This window comes from Psittacula echo, assembly GCF_963264785.1.
Source record: "Psittacula echo genome assembly, chromosome: 8".
Lineage (NCBI taxonomy): Eukaryota > Metazoa > Chordata > Aves > Psittaciformes > Psittacidae > Psittacula > Psittacula echo.
The window spans coordinates 10002845-10022486 of NC_137744.1; the positions used below are offsets into that span (position 1 = coordinate 10002845).

Consider the following 19642-nt stretch of genomic DNA (forward strand, 5'->3'; position numbering starts at 1 on the left):
CCGCGCCCGCCCCTTCCGCGCCAACCGCGCGCCTCCCGCTCCGCGCCGAACGCCCCCTGCCGGCGGGGCGGTATCAGCGAGGAGCCAGCGTTCTGAACGGTTTATTGAGCAGTCCCGGAGCCGGGGACCACGCTTCGGTCCTGGGCTTGGTGAGGGGCGGCCGTGAGGACCCCTCGGGTGCCCTGTCCCGCTGCAGCAGCCCCGTGGTACCAGCCCGCGGTCAGGGCTCCTCGTCCGTGATGTCCAGGATGCTGCCCAGCAGCGCTGAGAAGGTGGGACGCTCCTCCGGCTTCTGCAGGGAGAGGGGAGAGCTGCGGAGCCGGGTCCCGGCACCCCTGCGGTGGGCACCGGGCTGGGAGCCGCTTACCTCATGCCAGCAGCTGTACATGATGGTGTAGACCCGCTCCGAAGCCTGCTGCGGGCGGTAGAGGCGCAGCCCCTGGATGACGTGCTCCGTTGTCTCGCTGTTGTTGAACCTCTCGTAAGGCATCTTCCCCAGGGAGTAAACTTCCCACATCAGAACGCCTGGCACAGGGAACGGCAGGGACGGTTCATGGCACGGAAGCAGCTGTGGCTGAAGCTGCTCCCGATCTCCGAGTGATTCACACTCTTACCGAAAGCCCAGACATCAGACTTGCTGCTGAACTTGCTGTACAGGAGCACTTCAGGGGGAGACCACCGCACTGGGAACTTTGACCCCATGGAGCTCGTATACTCGTCATCTAGAACGTACCTGCAGGAGGTAAATAGATCAGGGTGCCTGCCTTGCACTCCAGAGTTTACTACTACATGCAACCAACGAAGCCCAAAAGGAACTGGCAGCTCTCAGAGTGACAACAGGTTGGCCTCCACATGGGTTTCAACGGGCAGAAATAGGGTGACACAAAAGCACAGCCACAAAAAAGGGGATGTGTAGAGAAAGCTGCATCCGGGAGACTAGAGGTGGGAGAAACAAGCAGCAAAGAGAGGGGGGATAAGGGACAGGGGAAGTAAGAAAGCGACGGTGGAAAGTGCAGAGGTGGAAGGCTGAGGCAGATAGATGAAGCAGAAAGACAGGAGAAGACAAAGGAAAAACAGAGCTGAAGGACTAAGATGTAGAAGAGGCTGAAGGAGGAGCTGCAGGACTGAGACAGGAAGGTGACACAGACACATCCACCAGACCTGGAAAGGCCAAAATCCGATACTTTCACAATTCCTTGCTCGTTCACCAGGCAGTTGCGAGCAGCCTGTGGGTGGAGAGATGGAGGCGGTCACTCCTACCTGCTCCTGCCCCCAGCATCCTGCTTATGTACAGAGGGGCAACTTCCCTGGTGGGACTTTGAACAAAGCAGCACCAGGAGGAGATCAGGTACAGCAGCCAGCAGCACTGCAAGCTAGCGATGCCAGCCCAAGGCTGACAAACTCCAGGCTCAGCTTTTGGTGGGGGTTAAGAGGTCCCTTTTATGTCTGAGCCAGCGATGCTGCTTAACACAAACCCTGCCGTAGCCACAGACTGATTTCCCATCTACTGGAAAACTATCCAGTCCTGCCCTTTCTGCAGTCACTGCTAACTCACTGCAGTGACTTCAGAGCATCCTGCCCATGCTCAGGTGGGCAGGGAAAGCTTAGAGGGATGTGCTGCAGAGCTGCCTCTCCTCATCATGATGAGCTGGACCCTGTCTGTCCAGGACGTGCTGTGGCTGTTGCTCAGTTGGAGATGTGTCCTTCAGCCACAGGCCTACCAGGTCCCGGTGCAGGAACTGCTTGGATTCCAGGTACTCCATAGCTTCACAGACATCCTTGCACATCTCCAGCAGCTCGGCAGGCTGGAACCGCCGCCGAGGTTCCTTCAGGAAGTTCAGGAGGCAGCCGTTGGCCATGTACTCAGTGATGATGAAGATGGGATGCTGCTTGGTGCAGACCCCATAGAGCTGCACGAGCTTCTCATGAGACAGGTTCCTGTGTTGGGGACAAGAAGGGCAGTTCTGAGCATCTAGAAGGCCAAGCAGCAAAAGCAGCGTCTCTGAATAAAGAGTTTGGGAAGGGAACGTGCTCCTGGTCCAGGAGATGGTGGAAAAGCTCACCAGGGAACCAGGACAAAGCCAGTAGGTTCTCGGATGCATTTTGCATGCACGCCACCCAGAAGCACAGCCATTCTGGCAAGGCAGGTCCAGCACTGACCTGCAGGCTGCTCACCACTTACATCATGACTTTGGCTTCGTCGATGAACTCATCCTCTGACATGGAGCCCTCCCTGATCATCTTGATAGCAACGTTGTACTGGCCTCTCCACTTCCCGTACTTCACCACACCAAACTGCCCCGTCCCCAGTTCCTTCAGGAAGGTCAGATCCTTTGGGTCAATCTCCCACGACCCTGGGACAGAGAGAACAAGCATAATGTGGGTGCAGGTGGCCTCCCTGATCTAGCAAACCCAAGAAGAGCTCACAAGCATTTGCTGCCTGACAAAGCATCCCCAAAATCCATGAAATCTGAGACTTGTTCCTCCAAGGGATGGGGAGCAAAGCAGTTTATGGCATCTCTTGGTCAGAACTGTCACCAGAGGGCCAGTGAGTGTTGGGAAGTGATTCCTGGGAAGGCTGTGAGCCTTTGTGGCATGGGACAGGCAGGATCCCAGCCTCAGAAAGTCAGTGCTGCAACCAGGGAAGCGTGAGGCCAGCTTACCATAGCCGAGGCCTGCTGTGGAAGGAGCACTTCTCTGGTGTTGAGACACAGGGTACTTCAGTCTGGATATGAGCCCTGAGACACAAGAAGGTAAGATTGCCACACCACACTTATCCAGCAGGGAACACAAGCCTCCTGCCTTCAGTGCAGGAAGGTGGGGATACTGTTGCGTCAGTAAAAGCACTTCTGGCCCCACTGTGTCCCCAGCACTGACCGGCAGAATTGTGCTGGTGGTAGGTGATGAGCTCCGGGATGGTGTTGAACACGTGCTTTTCTGCCAGGTAATACTGATTCTGGGGGGTGCAGCACACAACATAGTGGCGGATCATGCCTTGGGGGTCTCTGGAGAGACAGTACAAGGGGTCAGTGGGGAGGACAGGTGCCTCTGAGGTAGGAACAAGCTGTTCTCAGATCCACTTACACAGAGGACTTGGCATAGACGGACACAGTATATTTCCCTGTCTTGCTGGTGGAGTCTCGGACAATGAAACCTCCTTCCTTACCCTAAAAGAGAAAGGGGAGAGGGACAGGGCGGTTGTGGGGTGATGTAATGTAACAGGCAAGACATAAAGTGAGTGGAGTCCTACTTCCAGTCCCTGCCTGAGGGGTCATCTCCTGAAGAGGTCATGTTGGGGTACAGATGGTTCCTGGGGCTGTAGTGGTCGTGCTACTTTCCCAGGAATTTCCCAACTCAAACTTACCTCCTGTTTGAGCAGTTGCTCCGCTTGGCTCCGGGTGATGTTCTTTGAGTACCACCTGGAACAGGGACACGTGTCAGGGAGAGCACCACAGCCACTGCTGTCCCCAGCCTGGTCTGAGCCTGGCCCAGGACAGGGATGACTGGAGGCTCTCGAAGGGTAGGGAAGAGGGAGAGGGACCCAGCTGGGTGCGCAGGCTGTGTGTGTTTAACAGAACTGCATATAAAGATCTCTGACCAAGTGCAGCTCGCTCCATCTCTATGCCCTCTACTCACTCAAAGATCTCCAGGGAATTGCTGGTTTCAGTGACATAGTTGCTGGGGATGTATCCTTCCCTCCTGCAGAAGAAAAGGGGCTGGTCACACACTGATGGAGGAGGCCAAGGGGAAAGCAAGTTCCTGTCCCAGAAGGCTGAGTAGAAATGGGCTAAAAAACCTCGGTGCAAACCCATTTGGGTTCACGCCACCACAGCCTGCTTCAGTCTCCAGCACTGTCTTCATGTGCTGCCCCACATGGCAGCCTGCTGACTGTCCTAACCTCTAGGATGCTGAAGAGGTGTTTGCCACCAGTGCCATGGCACCGTGAGAGGCCGCTGCAGTGGGCAGTGGGAGCTCTTACCCGTTCTTGTCGCGGGCTTTCCACCAGGGCAGGTGGCTTTCCTCCAGGATGAGGTACTCCTCGCCCTTCTGCAGCTGCAGGTCCTGTGCGTTCATGGGCAGGTAGTTGTACAGGGCCACCACCTTCTTCATCTCACTCGCTGTGCTGGGGGCCGGCTCGGGAGGCAGCGGCTTCATCTTCCCAGAGCAAGGGAGAGCATGGGACAGGGTGAGGCTGGCAGACACACAGTGCCCAGGAGAGACCCTCCCCAGGCCTGCTGGGCAGGGGGCTCAGGCCAGTCAGTGCAGTGATTGTCTCAGCTCCCCCATGTATCTCCACCAGGAGACCAATCCCCCCCCAGCACTTTTCCTTGCAACATTTCCACCTCGGAGACCCATCCTCACGAAAGGGAAGTTTTCTCTCTACCTTTTGGCTTAACCTGTGACTCCTCCACCCTATCCTAGGGCTTTTCCATCTTCCCAGCTCCCCCTGCAGAACCTCAGAGGTGAGATCACTTGACCTTCCTCCAGGCTTTTGATTCAAGCTCTTTCTCCCTCAGGGTACCACCTTGACACCCCTCCCCAGAGCAGGGCCCTGGCCTATGCATCTCTGAGCAATGCCATTGAGCGTGTTGGCTTTTCTCAGTTAGTCTGTTCTTTAAACACCTTGGAGCAAACCCACATGCTGCTGCTGGCCCCTACCTGATCCTCCTCAGGAGTGGGGGGAAGAGGCTTCTTTGTCTTGCGATGCGACCGCCCAACTTTTAAACCTTCCGAATAGAAAAGGGACTTAAGGTGAGGAAAGATGCCATGGCCTGGGGACAGGGTGAGGGGAGGGTGCCCAGTGTCTTACTGCCATTCCTGCTCTCCAGGATCTGGCAGCCCATGGCATTCTTGGCTGTCTGGGAGCAGCACAGGTACTGGCCGTCAATCCAGAAGCAGGGGTGATACTTCTGTACCAGGTCGCTGTTGTACCGGATCACTGTGGCAGGGAAGGGGAGATGAGTGCTGTGTCCCCGGCATGCTGCAGAGAGCTCTCTGCTCCCTCAGTGCAGATGAGCTGCCCTGTTAAATCATTCCACCCTCTGCTGTGCTGATACACAGCCACATGAGGCCCTGCTGAGGGTTCACCTCAGCTCATTGCTCCTGCAGCCAAGATGTCCAGCACCCCCCAGGCTGTTGAGGTTTGTGGCTCTTTTGAACCCTTGATCTTCAGAAGTGGGGAGGGAGGCCAGTGCTGTGCCTGGCTTGTCCACGGGGACAGCAGGGCACTGCCACCACTCCTGCCTGCTCAGGCACTTCCCTTGCTGGGATACTGCTCCTTTGCTAGGAGATAACCAGCTTCCCTGTGCTTCTCCCCAAGCTAGTGGGACAATTGGATGTGCCTGAACACCACGAGAGCACGGTGCTGGCCCACAGCAGCTCTGCAGGGATGAGGGCAGGATGAGGGCATCCCGGCACCAAAAGACCAGCATTTTCTCTCCCCTTTTCCCTGTGGATTTCACACTGGCTTCAGCTGCCCCAGCAGCCCCCCTGCTGCAGCAGGGAGGGGGAAGAGAGCTGCTGCCTGCTGGGTAAAAGCTGCAGGGCTCTCATGAAGTAACCGACTTCCCCGTTATCAGCCTGCGCTGCTTCCGCCTGGCTGGGGCAAGCTTCCCTGTGTCAATTCAGGCAGCTAATCACCCACCAGCACAAAGCCACAGAGAGGCACATGCACCAAGAGGCACACACGGGCAGCTCCAGCACCGAAACATGAGCAGTGAGTTGAGGTGAACCCTCAGCGGGGCCACGTGTGGCTGTGTATCAGTAGCACAGCAGAGGCTGAAATGATTTAACAGGGCTGATCGTTGCATTCAGGGAGCAGAGGGAGCTCTCTGCAGTGTGCTGGGAGATTCTGGCCAGCTTTAAGCACCCCAGCAGTGCTGCTGCAATGCTCAGCTCAAGCAGGTAGCACCTCATGTGGCAAAGTGTTAGCTTAGCAAAGCTCGGGGTGGGTTGGGAGAGATGCTCCCTGGCTTCCCGCAGGCTTCTGTTCCCAAAGCACTGGGGGCTCTGCCCTTGTTCCATGCCAGTACAGCCGTGTGGCCACATCTGCTATTTCCTTTCGCCCTCAATAACTCCTGAGCCTGGTCGAGCTCATTTGGAGCAGGCTTGTGAGAGGGCAAGAAGCCTCAGCCGTGGTGGCTATGGTGGGGCAGAAGTCAGAGGGTGACAGAGGCGAGTGTCCACGGCCCCAGGCAGGAGCAGCTCAGGGATGTTAAGGGGTGGATGTGGGGCAGGGTTTCATGGGTGCTCTGGTCACGGGAGAAGTTTCTGATCACTCTTCTGCAGCCATGGGACAGCGGAACCACGAGATAACAAACCCCGGAAGCCTGGTGCTCTGGGTCACACCACACGCACGGCTCATGCCTTGTGTTTGCTTGGGGGGGGCTGCAGAGCCCCCAGACTCACCGCTCTTCAGCTGATGGATCCAGCGTCTGCGCAGCTCCTCCGTCGGGGAGAAGACGTAGAGGGGCCCTTCGTCATAGACCACCTGCAGGGCCACACAGCTCAGCACCCATCGGGGGTCTCCGGGGAGGATGGGGGGAGCTGAGGCTTATGGCAGAGCACAGGCTGTGCTGTGAGTGCTGCCCTGCACGCTGCTTGCGGGACCGTGACAGAGAAGTTCTAAATAAGCCCCTTCCCCTGAGACTTTCCACTTCCCTCTCTGACTTTCAGTGTGTCCAGGAGGGGCAGGCAGCTGGGCTGGGAGCTGAGTGGGCACCCTGCAGACAGCATCCCTCCAGCATGGGCCATGGGGCCGAAAGAGGCACAATAGAGCTCAGAAGCTGGTTTGCATCTAAGCAGCCCCCTTAAATAGAACTGCCCAACTCCCTGGGGCTCACAGTGGCTCACCTGCCTGCCCTGTGCAGCTCTGACTGCAGCAGGGTGTCCCCAAATGGGTGAGTGATGCCTGACATGGGGGCAGTGATGCTGGGTTTGGCACCCGGTCCCTCTCTGGTCCTCCTCTGCAGTCAGAGTGGACCCACACAGGGTGCAGTGAGGACTCACCTGGAAGGGGTAAGGGAACCGTTCGATGATGGAGATCTGCTCCATGTTGTTGCAATCCTCTCCTTTTCTCTGGAAGAGAGAGGCAGAGACATGCTGGCATCCTGCTGCTTGTCTGATGGCATCTCCCATGGGACCCACAGCCTTTGGCATCCTCCTGCCCTGCATCAAGCCAGACCCCTGGTATGGCCTATGGGTGCAGAGCCCCCCAGGCCAAGCAGGGCTGTCCCCCATTCCCACCACCCCAGACCAGGATCCCTCTCCCTACTTCCCCAGCAAGGGGACACGAGCAGGGCTCCTCCTCACCGGGACCTGCCGCTCAGGGGGAGGGTTGTGCTCAGGCACCACTGTCTCCACACAGGTGATCTTCTCAATGTCCACTGAGCCCTTCTTGCTGCCCCGGCGCTGCAAGACACAGGCTTGGTTTGAATGATCATAAAGGGAGGCTCAAACCGACCACTGTCCCTGTCCAACCATCCCTTGGGCTGGCAAAGGGACAACTGGTGAGCCCTGTGGCTGCCGACTCACCCCCCGTTCAAAGTCATACTCGTAGTAGGACAGCTTGCTCTCTGTCAGCAGGAACAGGCGCTTCTTGAAGTTGAGGGGAGATGTCTTCTTCTTCTGCTGCGAGCGCTTCAAGAAGATGCTCTCCAGGATGACAGTGGCCATGTCGGCCCCGCCGGCCTCCTCTGTGCTGTGCTCGCCGCGTTGCTGTGGGCAGCACAACACCAGCACAGTGCTCGCTGCTGGACCTCACTTGGTGCACTGCCTCCACTGACCAAGGGCAGCCTGGAGGTGCTGGGACCACCACGGCGGGGAATCAGCTGCGGAGGTGTGCGGACAGGTCAGTGTGGGGTGGCTGTGATGGGACCTCTCCCTCTCCTGTCCCCTCGCCAACTCCAGGCTATGGACCAAGCCACCACCCGGATGGCTCTGGCTTCTGATGGACGCTGGAGGGGCCCCGCGGGTGTGCCGATGGACAGACAGACATAGAGAGGGAGGAGTGCAGAGCTTGAGCAGCAGCACCCAAAGGGCTCCCTCCTCCCCTCCAGCATCATGTGTGTATGTTTGTGTGGGCCGTTTCCTCCTGCCATAGCGCAGGCACTTTGTGCAGGGACGTGCTGAACTGCCTCTGTGGAGACACCAGTCCCTAAACCCTTGTGGGTAAGTCCTGGCTCCAAATAGCTGCCGAAGGCACAGAGTAGCCCTAAAGGCATCCTTCCCCTCTGTGTCCATGGAGCCTGCAGGAGAGCAAGGATGATGCTCAACATTCCTCCTCCTCCAGGCTTGAAGGGCTGCCTCCAGCCAGCAACCAGAGGGTTCGATCCTTTCCCAGCCCTCCTCAGCAAAACTCTTCCCTTGAGCCTCTCCAGGGATGGTCCAGGCAGAAAAGGGCTCAATTGAAAGCACTGCATTCCACTGCTGCCCTGCCTCCAGGGCAGCTGGAACTCTGACCTGGCCCATCTCTTGGAGCATCCTGTACCCTTTCATGCTGCACTGCGGCACCCAGATGGTTCCAACACCCCACAGAGCTCTGGGCTTCTCCTCTGAGGGCTGTAACCCATGCTTCCTTACAGCCTGGATGTATCAGTGAGCTCATGAGCTACACAGAGCCACTGCTGAACTGTGACCTGGAGCCCTCCTCCGTGTCTCCTGCCCTGACCATCTACATGCCTTGCTCCTGCTTCACCTCCACCTTCTTCCTGTTTTCTCCTACAAACACGGCTTTAGAGGGTATCCCAGGAGAAGCAGTTTCCCTCCCCGCTGCCCTCGTCTTCTCTGGGGGAGGCTCAGAGGAGGGCTGGAGGTAAGGGTTGAACTCCCCGCTACCCAGCCAGGCAGCACGTCCCTTCCCCTCACACAGGAGGCAGGCATTGGCTCGGCCATGACAGTGACCAGGTAGGGATCAAATATGCCAGGACCTGGTCCCCATAGCTGTGCCTCTCTCTGGGGCATGCCCAGCCTGGGGGGCACGAGCAGGGGTGTTCCCCCATGTGCTGGCGATGCCCAGACCCTTCCAGCGTAGATCCTGCAATCCTGCCTCACTGCAGTGGCTATAGCCAGAAAGACTGGGAACAAGCAGGGTTCCTGCCTCATGGGCCTTTTCTGCTTGTTTGGGTGGTTTAAAAAACAAACTGAAGCAAAACCCCCTTAAGCAATGAGTTGTTGGAGTTCTTTATAAAACACAGGCAGATCCAAGCCTGGGGATAAGGGAACTGAGGTCCCTGCTGAGCACAGGGCACGTGTCTGGGGTTGCCACTGACAGGGTGGTGGGCAAGCCCAGAGCGACCCCAGCATCCCCCTGTAGCCCCATCCCTCAGTTTCGCTAGCTATAAAATGTGGCTGCCATTGTGTGTCCCCCCTGACACAGCCACGGGGCTGAGCAGAGCAGCCTTTGGGCTCTATCCCATCCCATCTGCAGTGCTGGGTCTCCAGAAGCTTTGCCTTGATTCACAGAGCCAGGTCACCACCAGCAGTGCTGGGCAGATGGAGCACATCCCATGTCCTCTGGGACAGTGCTGACATGGGTATCTCAGAGTTGCTCTGCCCCAGCATGGCACAGCCTCTCTGTCCCTGGTTCTGCCACAAGCTCTGTCCCTGGGGGCAGTGGGTTCCCTGCAGGACTCACCCTGCAGCCACTGCCGCTGCGCTGTGACAAAGCAGAGGTGGCAAGTGGGTGGCTGGAAGCATGTCCTGTGTGTGTCCCCAGCGCATGTGACTTCCTGCTGCTGTCACACCCCAGCCAAGCATGCTCTGACCCCACCGCCAGGCCTGGCACACACGATGGGTGCTGTGCCCCACCATGGTCCCTGCACATCTTCTGCTAAGGAGCCGAGCCTCTTGGCCACCACTGTTTGATGGGGGCTGGCATACCCAGAGCAAGTGGGAAGGGTGGCAGGGTGCCTGTGAATGACAAACACCACAGCCCCCGTGCATGAGGTGCAGCCTGGAGGGTGACAACAATGAAGAGGAGGGAATCTCCTGCGTGGGACAGGCTCGGGAACAAACCCAGAGCTGCGCTCCAGCAGCATCTGCTGCAAAATGCACAGGCAAAGAGAGCTCAAAGGCACTGCCAGCACCATGGCCCCCTGCTCTGCAGCACCGCTGGGTCCCTGCCACTCACACCCCATCCTGCTCCCATGCTCTGGAGCACCGCTGGGGTCCACAGCACACACACCACCCTGATCCCATGCTCCACTGCAGCCCCAAAGCCCCCGCACCAACCACCCTGCCCTGCTGCACTGTGGCCTCATGGTACCTGTCCCCTCCTTGGCCTGCCTGGAGCCATCTGGGCTGTGGGACAAGGCTGAGCCTTCCCAGCTCACCCACTGCTTGCCAGCATGCAGCCTGCGCCCAGGACAGAGGTGCGAAGCCACAAGCAGGCACCGCACGGCTCCCTCCTCCCCGCACTGGCAGCAGGGCACCGCCACCCTCGTGTTCCAGCCCTGTCCCCACACCGCACACGGCGGCCCCGGACCCTCCACCGTGCCCGGCAGCACTCACCCGGCCCTCCCGCCGCCGCTCCGGCCCGCAGCGGTCCCGCCGTGCCCGCTGCCCGCGCCCGCCCGCGGTGGCCCAGCGGGGCCGGTCGGGATGGCTGTAGCGGCGGGGACGCACAGCGGGGTCGGCTGCGCAGGGAGGAAGGACGGGCCCAGCCAACCCCACCCTTTCAGTTCCCCTTTCCCTGCTCGCTGACTCAAAAGCAGCAGCTGTGTTTCCTCCTGGGGCGGCCGGGGCCGGGGCTGCTCCGCATCGAGGGGACGAGGGGCACACACATGGCACGGGGCCGCGCTGCAGGGCAGCGCCATGTGCCCCCTCCACGGCCCGCACTGTGCGCATCGCACAGGGTCACCCTCCTGTACCCCACAGCCGCGCCCCCCCCATGTACCCGCCACCCTCCGCACCCCAACTCCGCCGCACCCCGCACCCTCGATCCCCCTGCCCCGCTCTCCTCCCGCCGCAAGGCGGCGCCACTCGCGCTCCCTGCGCTCCTCCTCTCTATAGTTCCCCGGTCCCATCCGCTTCCGCTTCCCGGGCGCCCCTCCTCTTCGGGCCGCAGCCGGCAAGATGGTGAGTGCCGGCCGCAGAGGGCCCGGTTCTATCCGCTGCCATCCGCCCCGGAGGCGGCTCGCTCCGCCCGCCCGAGGAGCCCGCCGCTGCGGGGGGTGCTCGGCCAGCGGTTAGGCCGGGTTAGGGCGGCGGGGGGACGTTGTAGGTCCGGGGTGACGGCGCAGGGCCTAACCGGGGAGAGGGGAAGGGCGACCGGGCTAAGCTGCGCTGGTGGCAGCGCTGCACGCCCTGAGCCATTCCTGGCCGCGGTGACCGAGTTCCCCCGTCCCCTGCAGGTGAACGTCCCGAAAACCCGTCGGACCTACTGCAAGAAGTGCGGCAAGCACCAGCCGCACAAAGTCACCCAGTACAAGAAGGGGAAGGACTCGCTCTACGCCCAGGGTAGGCCTGGGGGCACTGGAGCACGGCTTGAGGGAGGTTGTGTGGGATCCGGGTGGCCACGTCCCACGCCAGGGTGATGGTTGTGGGAAAAGCGGGGATTGCTTCTGATCTGGGGTGCAGCTGCAGCCTGAGTTCTGCTAAGGTTTGGTGAGCGGCCGCTGGGCTTTGTGGCGTGTCTTGAGTCATTGCCTAAAGAGAAGCATTTCTCCCTGCAGGAAAAAGACGCTACGATAGGAAGCAGAGTGGCTATGGGGGCCAGACAAAGCCCATCTTCCGTAAGAAGGTGAGTGCTGCTTCTGGAAGAAGGACCTGAAGCGTTCATGGTAATCCACATACCAGTTGAAGAGGGGTGCTTCAGCCTCCTGCAGCCTTGTGCTGGTCCTGTGCTCAAGCTATGTTATGGCACCTCTGCTCATAGTGGTGTCTGGGGAGTGTAAATTCCCCCCCTGCTGTTCCTGTTTTGTGTGATGCTCCTTTTGTTTTCAGGAGTGACAACATAGCATGTGTTTGCACAGCAGGTTGTGCAGGGAGCCTTGATGCTGGAGGGGAGGGGGGTCTTACTGGGAGTGATGCTTTTAATGAAAGGACTGTTTTCTTCATTGCTTGCCAGTACAGCAAGGGGAAAGGGAGGCTGCTGCTTGTTCTCCTTGTTGTCTCGAAGTGGCAGTAGTTTCTCATTGAAACTTTGCCGGGTTTGTGAGACTCTGCACAGTGATGGTGCTGTCAGTGCAAGGGTATGGTAGAAGCGAAGCATGTGCAGCTCCTGGGGCACTGCAGGACACGACACGGTTTTCTTGCAGTCTGCTGGCTCCAGGGAAATCCATATCACTGAGCCACAGCTGCTGTGTTAAGCCTTCCCTGAGAGTTTCAGAGCAGCAATGCATTCTGTTACAGATGAGCTGCAGGGACCTGCTGCTGTCATCCTCTGTCCTTTGCAGTGTGTGGATACTTGGGACTGTGGTCTTGCCTGTTTTCCTTCCGTGCCTCTGTGTACCTCCTGCCAGGGAGTTACAGGGGGCCAAAATCTGTGCTATTTGCAGCAGGGAAGCAGAACCCAATGGCTGATTTGCTATAGGTTTTGTGTGAACTGTTCGGTTACTTACTAAGCTGCTTGGCTTATTGCTGGAAAGTCCTGGTGTTGTGCTGGAGATGTTCAGGAAGTCTTCCAGCAAGAACAAAATGAGACAGCAGTTCTTGAAGTTGATTTTCTGCCACGAAGTGGGGAGACCTTGCAGAAAATGCTGCTGCAGGAGGTACACAGAGCAGCTGTACTGCTGCTGTACTGTTTGGCACTCTGCTGCTATACCCTGCCATCCCCATTCCTGTTTCTTGCTAGTCAGCGTTATATGGGTGATTGGGCAAAACTGGTAACTGGTGATAAAAGCTCTGTGCAGCTGCTACGGCAGGTTTGGGTTCTTCCCTCTGTAATCGTGGGTTTCATCTGACTTGTCAGTAGCAGCAGGTCGGCATTGAGCACATTGTGTTCTGGGGAAAGTTTGTAATGCTTCCAGATGTGTCTCTGCCCGGGATTCTGCTGAATTCCTGATGCTGTTGGTCTGTTCTCCCACACTGTGAAGTGCATGTTCCTGGTGTGTTCACTGGCATGGGCTTGGAGCATGGCTGAGCTCTGCCCCACTGAACCAGTGTTCTTTATTGTGAAGGTACCGATCCAGTGCACTCCTGTCCTGGTCCTTATGGTGCTGCCTGGTTTTTAATGGAGGGAGCCTATCTCTGTTGGTAGTCTTTTTATCTGCACTTTGAGAACAAGCTACTGAATCTTCAGGAGTGCAGATAACATGCTTTTCCTGACAGCAGCAGTTTGTTTGCTTGTGGACATTTTGTGCATTGATACACTCTGCTCCTCTCGTCCCAGGCAAAGACTACAAAGAAGATTGTGCTGAGGCTGGAGTGTGTGGAGCCCAACTGCAGGTCCAAGAGGATGCTGGCGATTAAGAGGTGCAAGCACTTTGAGCTGGGAGGAGACAAGAAGAGAAAGGTAGGTTTGTGTACCACGGGTGGATGAAGGTGGCAGCATTCAGTGGTGAATAAACTTACTCCATCTCTTCATTCTTACAGGGCCAAGTGATCCAGTTCTAACCTGCTCGTTGTTATGGACCATATTAAAGTATTTGGAAGTGATCTGTTGTTTTGTTTTTGTATCTTCTCCTGGTGGTAGAGTTGAACTCTCAGCTATATCATGACAGCAGGAAGGTATTGCTTGCAGAGCTGCTTAGTAAGTGAACAATCGCTATCTAAAAGCCCTGCCAATGGGTGGAATCTCCTGACTCTCTTCCCAAGAGATGTTTTAGCATGTATGTAGAACCTGAGGCTGATGAATTTTGCACCAGTGGCTTCTCAGTGTGACCTCTGCCTGCAACAGGGACTGTATGGCTGCATTGTGTCACCTGTACTGAGTGCTCTTTGTAGTAAATCATGACAAATTCTACAAGAACTTAGTGACTAGAACAACTGTGCTGTCATCTAAAACCTGGTTTAATTTCAGATACTCCTGTATAGTGGAACTAAGAAAAAGCTTGGCCTTTTAAAGGGATATTTTAATCAAAGTGCTTAATCACAGAAGAAAGAACAAATCAATATACCCTGATTGTGCAGTAGTCAGAAGAGAACATACTTGTACATGACAGTTCCATAAGTGATTAAGTATCCATCTCCTGTCTCAGAGGGACCTGTGTTATTGAACCTAAAGGTTACTGCAGCAGTGGAAAGCAAGCACACAGGTACTTCTGGGAGGTAGCTCACATGATAGGATCTCAGTTGCATCATGAAGGAGTTGAGTTGTCATCTAAAGGGAAGTGTCCATTACTGGTGAGAGGAAGACTCCTGCGGTAAGGAGAAACCCCCAACACCTGAGTCCCAAGACATGATACTTACTTACATTTATACTAGCAGGCAGCTGTTAAGAAAGCAGTTGCTAAGAAGTGCAATGATTTAGGCCAGTCCCTGAGTGGTCAGAAGGTAGATGTCCGTGCTCTCAAGGGAGTGTTGGGTTTCTTGTTCCTGGACTCTCTGCTCCAGCCTGGCAAAGCAAGAGCAAGGCAGCCAGGGTGTTTCCCTGTTGTCCCTGAAATGCTCAAGGAGGGCTGTACGATGCTGCATGTGTCCTCTGCGTTTCCTTGGTAGTGGCAGTGGATATGACCAGCTGCTGCCCTGCTGCAGTCCTTAAAGCCCCTTGGGGAAGGAGTTAGGTGGGTGAGATGCCAGAGAAAGGGTAAACAAGAGAAGCAGCACCCCTTTCTCTGTTACCTCTTGGTAATGGAGCGATGTGTATTTGTCACCTTAGGCTGAAGTTTTAAAGTCCACAAAGAAGCACTTGAGTAGCAAATGCCTGAGGAGAGAACAAAGGCACCCACCCCACTTCTTTTGACAAGAAGTTTAGAATGAGCCTGAGGCTTACAAAGAGATTGTCTTTGTGCCTCCTATAGTGCCACTACTTTGAGCAGCACAGTGCCTGTCGGGTTGACCTCCATGCTCAGGGAGGACACCCAGCTGTACACCCCGCAGTCCCTGCTGACTGGCAGGACCTGCCACACGGAGCATGCTGGGTTGCAGGCCAGCCCGTTGCCAAGGAAGGTGAGGGGGAAGGTGAAGTTTCGGGGTCCCCCAATCTCCTGCTGGTTCAGCACTGCCACGGCATAGGCTCGGCCAGACAAGGGCCGCTCCCACAGCTCAAAGTTCTTGTCCTGCCAAGGAGAAAATAAATGTGTCAGGGGAGGCAAAACTGATGCTCTTCATGCCTGTCTAAGAAGGCTTCAGGTATGAGTGGGCTCACTTGGCTCCTGTTCCCAAACCCTAGCACTCCCCTATAACCCAATGTATCCCCTTTATGAGGAGACTGGCTGCCTGCTGTACCTTGGTGATTTGGTATCCCTGCTTGCCCAGCGGATCCTGGTTGATGGCGATCACCTCTTTGTTCTGGAGCAGCCACTTGGCCTCTGGACTAATGTGCCGCAGGTCGTTGGACATGAAGAGGGGAGCTGCCATGATAGCCCACATGGCCATCTGAGTCACTGCCTGGTCCCAGCTCAGCCCAAAGTTTCCAATCACCAGCTGTGACAAGAACACAAAAGCACCTGGTAACACTGCTTGTTAAGGAGAAACTGGGCCACCAACATAAGCACTGGTAAATGGCCGGATGCTGAGGGTGGGATCCCTGTTTGGGAACTCGTTAGATAGTCTGAGTGCCAGGAGAAGGTTGGGAAAGGCAAGGCATGACTACCGGGGCAATTCAGGATGAACCATTGGTACAAGCAAAGAAGGATCCTCAACTTGCTAGGCAGCATTTCAAAATCTGCTTTTGGATGCAGCTATTCCTTCCTCACAATGCAGGGGATTCCCTCTAGTGTGAGATGAGCACTTCAGAGACTGTCTCCCACTGCCACATTGCTTGCTGAGGCTGCATTACAGAGACAGCACCTCCTTGGTACTGTCTGTAACTATAGTTCTCTTTCCCTTTCCAGCCAGGGATGCTGTCATCAAGCATCCTGGATGCTTGATCCTGGAGCCCTGTCAGAGCCCTTCCCCTCAATGTTTCTGCCTTCCCATCCCTTTCAGCCTATACCCAAGGCGGGTGTTGTTCTACTTGCCATGTCAGGATCGTTCCAGCCCCCTGGCCCAGCTATCTTCACAATGCTGTCCTGGTGAAGTGCTGTCCAGTCCAAGATACTCTTAATGCTGCTCCAGGAATCATAGACATCAAAAAAGTTCCTCCAGTGATTGCAGTACTGTTTGATCTCTGTGTAATTGGGCTGCCAAAACAATGAGTGTGATTAGCCACAGAGCCTGACTGTACAAGGACAAGATCATACACAAAGCTAGACCGGATGAGGGATAATTTGGCGAAGAACTGTGATAACACCTTACATCAGCAACCATCTGGATGATCTAGTGCATGCTGGTTCCCTAGGATGCCTTATACCCGGTAATTCCAGGCTCCACACAACACTATTGCCTCTCTTGGGAGGACGGTTGTGGCCATCCAGCTCTGTTAGAAAATTCCTTTGAGCACTGTTTTACTGAAGGTGTGATGAGGCCAGTGGGATTAAACTGTGACATCCCCGTTAATTACTGTCATTTCTTGGGTTTACACCCTTTGGTGACTAATGCACTAATTAGAAGGGAATGGCACCATCCTGTCACGGTGGCACAGGGGAAGCCAGCTATGGGTGGAGAGTCTGTCATGGACCCTGGGTGGCAGAAGTCTGTTGATAAACAGTGTGGAAAATTCCTGTTGAATAGGCTTTCCTGAAGTCTCTTTCCTGGTTCCCAGAGGTGACGGTATGGCTGAGTCCTTACACTTATTCTTTCCACTCTGTCCAGAAGGAATAACACCAAACTATCTGCTAGATGTGTCTGCACCGCCAGTGTTTTGGTGCTTGGCTCCTTGGAGACAAAGCAGATGGATGCTGCTGTGCTCTCTGGCATACTCCAGCTGGGCTGCTCCTTCATGCTGCAGGATCCTATTGAATTCAGCAGAGTAATGACTTGCCTCAGGTATGCTTCAGGGCTCTAGAGGAAAATGTAGTTTTCCTACACTTTACAGTCTTGTTCTCTGTCAGATGAGCAACAAGTTTCTCAGGAGGCTGTTCTGCAGTCTTAATAGTTAATTTCTTCTAGGATAAGCCTTGAAAAACACTCCTTACCTGCTTCATGGGCCTCAGATAGAAAGGCCACTCACAGGAGTACACAATGCTCCTTCCAGTCCTGTTCAGGGCCAGAGACATGCGTCTGTAACCTAAAGGAAGAGGACAGAGGTTACACAATCTCCTCAGTCAAACAGAGGAACTTAATCCAACATTACAGGTTCAGGTTTCAGCTGAACTCTTGCTAAATCAAGGCTGAACACATTGCAGCAGGAACACCCCAGGGGGGATACGGGGGCTTGTAGTCTGCAGCCTTCCAAGGACAGGTGAGCTCCTTCACAGCTTTGCTACAGCCATGGGCAGGCTTATTGCTCTGAGACTGCTGATCTCTGTACATCCAGCCATGAGAAGAGGCTGGGGTTTTACTGTATGGCTTTTTTAACTCTAGATACCTGGGAAATACAAGTTGGTATCTATCAAGCTGCTGGGTACAGCTGCACTGGGTTAATCTTGCCGGAGTATGTTCTTATGAGGCACTTGCACCATATGGACTGAGTAGGAATGCAAAACCACTCGTTTTTCCTGTCTTTGTCCCCAGACAGCCCTGTTAAGTCCTTTTTAATCAGAAGAGAGGGAATGGAAAGTTTACTTTCTCCCCTGGAACTGCTTCAATACAACTGGATTGTACCTTGGTTACATCTGATCCAACAACAGCTTTGAGTCCTGCTGTCATGCTGCTGAGCTGTGCTCCTGGCTGCAACAGCTGGCATATGCCCCACTCACTGGCTCCTATAGGATTGTTACTTGGGCAGGTTCTCCCTGCCAGGCAGAGCGTGCAGGATTCCTGCTACCAAACACCATGGTACTGACTGTGACAGCAGCAAGAGCCTGGTCAGAAGAAAACCATGTTCCAAATTGCACCACTCTTCCCACAAACCTGCTCCTGTGGCACTGGATTTGTTTGCGCTTGCAGGAAGTCTGTACCAAGCCTCCTCAGCACAGTGAGCTATGGAGCTTTCAGCTGCTGACTTGCCAGCCCGTGTGCAAATAACTTCTGCACTAGGATTCACACTGCTGGGCTTTAAAATCAAAACCCCATCAGGAGCTTAATGCCAGAATTCCCTTTATTTTTTTTTTCTCCTGTTAAAAGTCCTGGTAACTGCCCTCTTTATGGCTGACACACGCTGCTCTTGCTTCAAGCTGTTCTGCACTGGCACGGCCTCAGCAAAGGGATTAAGGGTTCAGTGTGTGGAACATTCTGAGCTTTCCAGTAAGAGCACCACAGAAGGTCAAAGCCTTTGCTGTGTTTAGAGCTGAGGAAGCATTCTGCACAGAGAGCCCTCAGGAGGGCGAGCAGGTAACAAACACTAGTGCCAGCACTACCTTGGGAACAAAGTCTCACACCTGCTTCTGTAAGCATATTCCTCAAACGAGTACACTCAGGGAAAAGCAACTCCCCGGAGCCCACCCTGGGCCTGGAATTGCTGCTGCCTGCAGAACATTCCCACCCTGTGGTGCACTGCAGCCTTGAGCCCGTGCCTACCTTCTGCCAGCAGCTCCAGCGTGTCAGAGTTGCAGCCGTCAAACTTCAATAGGTCCACGCCCCAGGAGGCAAAAGTTTGGGCGTCCAGGTCATAGTGGTTGTAGCTGCCAGGGAAGCCAGCACATGTCTTGTTCCCAACATCGCTGTAGATTCCCAGCTTGAGACCCTTGGAGTGGACCTGCGCTTGCAGACAGAAAGAGAATTGGGGATGGTGCAGTTGTAAGGCAGGAGGGAATGAAGCAAACCCCACTCTGTCAGGCAGGGGTTTAGCTCAGCACCTACACAGCCATTCCCCACCCAGCCTTCCCTCTCCTCCCCTGCTCCCAGCATGGCTGCAGGTCAGGTCCCTGCCTGCCATCACTGCCTGCACCGTGATGGGTGGCACTCACGTAGTCGGCCAGCTTGCGGATCCCGCTGGGGAACCGCTTTGGGTCAGCCTGAAGCTTGCCGTGCTCATCCCGCGTCGGGGCCATCCAGCAGTCATCAATGCAGATGAACTCGTAGCCTGCATCCCTCCAGCCCTCAGCAACCATCACATCGGCCATCTCCACAAAGAGCCGCTCGCTGGGCACGGGGAAAGAAAGCAGAGAACGTGGCAGCCCCATGTCAAGCATCGATACCGCAAACGTGCCGCCCTTCCATGGCAGGGGTTTGGAACCAGGTGATCTTAAGGTCCCTTCCAACACAAACCATTCTATGACTCCCCAAGGGACAGGGTGGAACTGCAGAGGAGTGAAGGAAGGCCCCGTCGCTGGACGCACACCGGGCCAGGCCCGCAGAGCACCGCACTGTGCCGCTGCCCCCTGCCCTGACCCCCCGGTGCGGGTACCCGCACTCCCCCGGGGCACCCGGCCGGCGGTACCTGACGCAGCGGTGCGGGTCGGTGCCGCAGTCGGTGCCGCAGAGGAAGCGCTCCCAGTGCAGCCAGCCCATCGGCGGCGTCCGCGCCAGCCCGTTGTCCAGCGCCAGCACCGCCGCCATGGCCGCGGCTGCCAGCAGCGCCCAGCGCAGCGCCCGCCGCACCGCCGCCATCGAAGCCGCC

At 56.1% G+C, this 19642-nt stretch overlaps 3 protein-coding genes across 4 annotated transcripts; 1 reads left to right on the plus strand and 2 right to left on the minus strand.

Moving 5' to 3' along the window:
* Positions 1-112: 112 nt before the first annotated feature.
* Positions 113-10597, minus strand: BTK (Bruton tyrosine kinase). Its single transcript, XM_080624802.1, has 19 exons — positions 10510-10597; positions 7534-7829; positions 7312-7410; positions 7009-7077; positions 6409-6490; positions 4811-4939; positions 4660-4727; positions 3980-4155; positions 3637-3699; positions 3365-3419; positions 3085-3167; positions 2878-3005; positions 2664-2738; positions 2183-2354; positions 1722-1938; positions 1162-1226; positions 615-733; positions 368-525; positions 113-292 (listed from the first exon to the last, which is right to left on the minus strand). Exons 2-19 carry the CDS (start codon positions 7672-7674, stop codon positions 221-223), a joined length of 1971 nt encoding a protein of 656 aa, XP_080480928.1. The 5' UTR covers positions 7675-7829; positions 10510-10597; the 3' UTR covers positions 113-220.
* A 418-nt stretch (positions 10598-11015) lies between these two features.
* On the plus strand, positions 11016-13596 carry RPL36A (ribosomal protein L36a). Its single transcript, XM_080624825.1, has 5 exons — positions 11016-11076; positions 11352-11457; positions 11673-11740; positions 13331-13453; positions 13534-13596. Exons 1-5 carry the CDS (start codon positions 11074-11076, stop codon positions 13552-13554), a joined length of 321 nt encoding a protein of 106 aa, XP_080480951.1. The 5' UTR covers positions 11016-11073; the 3' UTR covers positions 13555-13596.
* A 469-nt stretch (positions 13597-14065) lies between these two features.
* GLA (galactosidase alpha) lies at positions 14066-19642 on the minus strand. 2 transcript variants are annotated; one of them, XR_013957553.1, is made up of 8 exons: positions 19463-19642; positions 18990-19164; positions 18601-18778; positions 17118-17209; positions 16062-16223; positions 15328-15525; positions 14354-15158; positions 14233-14260 (listed from the first exon to the last, which is right to left on the minus strand). XR_013957553.1 is itself a non-coding variant. In XM_080624810.1 (7 exons), the coding sequence occupies exons 1-7, from the start codon at positions 19630-19632 to the stop codon at positions 14895-14897; spliced, it is 1239 nt and encodes a 412-aa protein (XP_080480936.1). In that variant the 5' UTR covers positions 19633-19642; the 3' UTR covers positions 14066-14894. The 2 variants fall into 2 exon arrangements, 1 of the variants encoding a protein (XP_080480936.1); XM_080624810.1 differs by having other exon boundaries at positions 14066-15158.

What these genes read in the sequence shown, in the direction of transcription:
- BTK (XM_080624802.1), bottom strand. Translation starts at nt 7,674, where the DNA reads ATGGCCACTGTCATCCTGGAGAGCATCTTCTTGAAGCGCTCGCAGCAG. An exon ending in CCACCAGCACAATTCTGCCG is followed by an intron (nt 2,739 to 2,877) that starts GTCAGTGCTGGG and finishes CTTGTGTCTCAG; the next exon opens with GGCTCATATCCAGACTGAAG. An exon ending in TCGGATTTTGGCCTTTCCAG is followed by an intron (nt 734 to 1,161) that starts GTCTGGTGGATG and finishes TACCTCCTGCAG; the next exon opens with GTACGTTCTAGATGACGAGT.
- RPL36A (XM_080624825.1), top strand. An exon ending in GGACTCGCTCTACGCCCAGG is followed by an intron (nt 11,458 to 11,672) that starts GTAGGCCTGGGG and finishes TTCTCCCTGCAG; the next exon opens with GAAAAAGACGCTACGATAGG. An exon ending in AGCCCATCTTCCGTAAGAAG is followed by an intron (nt 11,741 to 13,330) that starts GTGAGTGCTGCT and finishes CTCTCGTCCCAG; the next exon opens with GCAAAGACTACAAAGAAGAT.
- GLA (XM_080624810.1), bottom strand. Translation starts at nt 19,632, where the DNA reads ATGGCGGCGGTGCGGCGGGCGCTGCGCTGGGCGCTGCTGGCAGCCGCG. An exon ending in TCCGCAAGCTGGCCGACTAC is followed by an intron (nt 18,779 to 18,989) that starts GTGAGTGCCACC and finishes CTGCAAGCGCAG; the next exon opens with GTCCACTCCAAGGGTCTCAA. An exon ending in GCTGGAGCTGCTGGCAGAAG is followed by an intron (nt 17,210 to 18,600) that starts GTAGGCACGGGC and finishes CTCTTCCTTTAG; the next exon opens with GTTACAGACGCATGTCTCTG.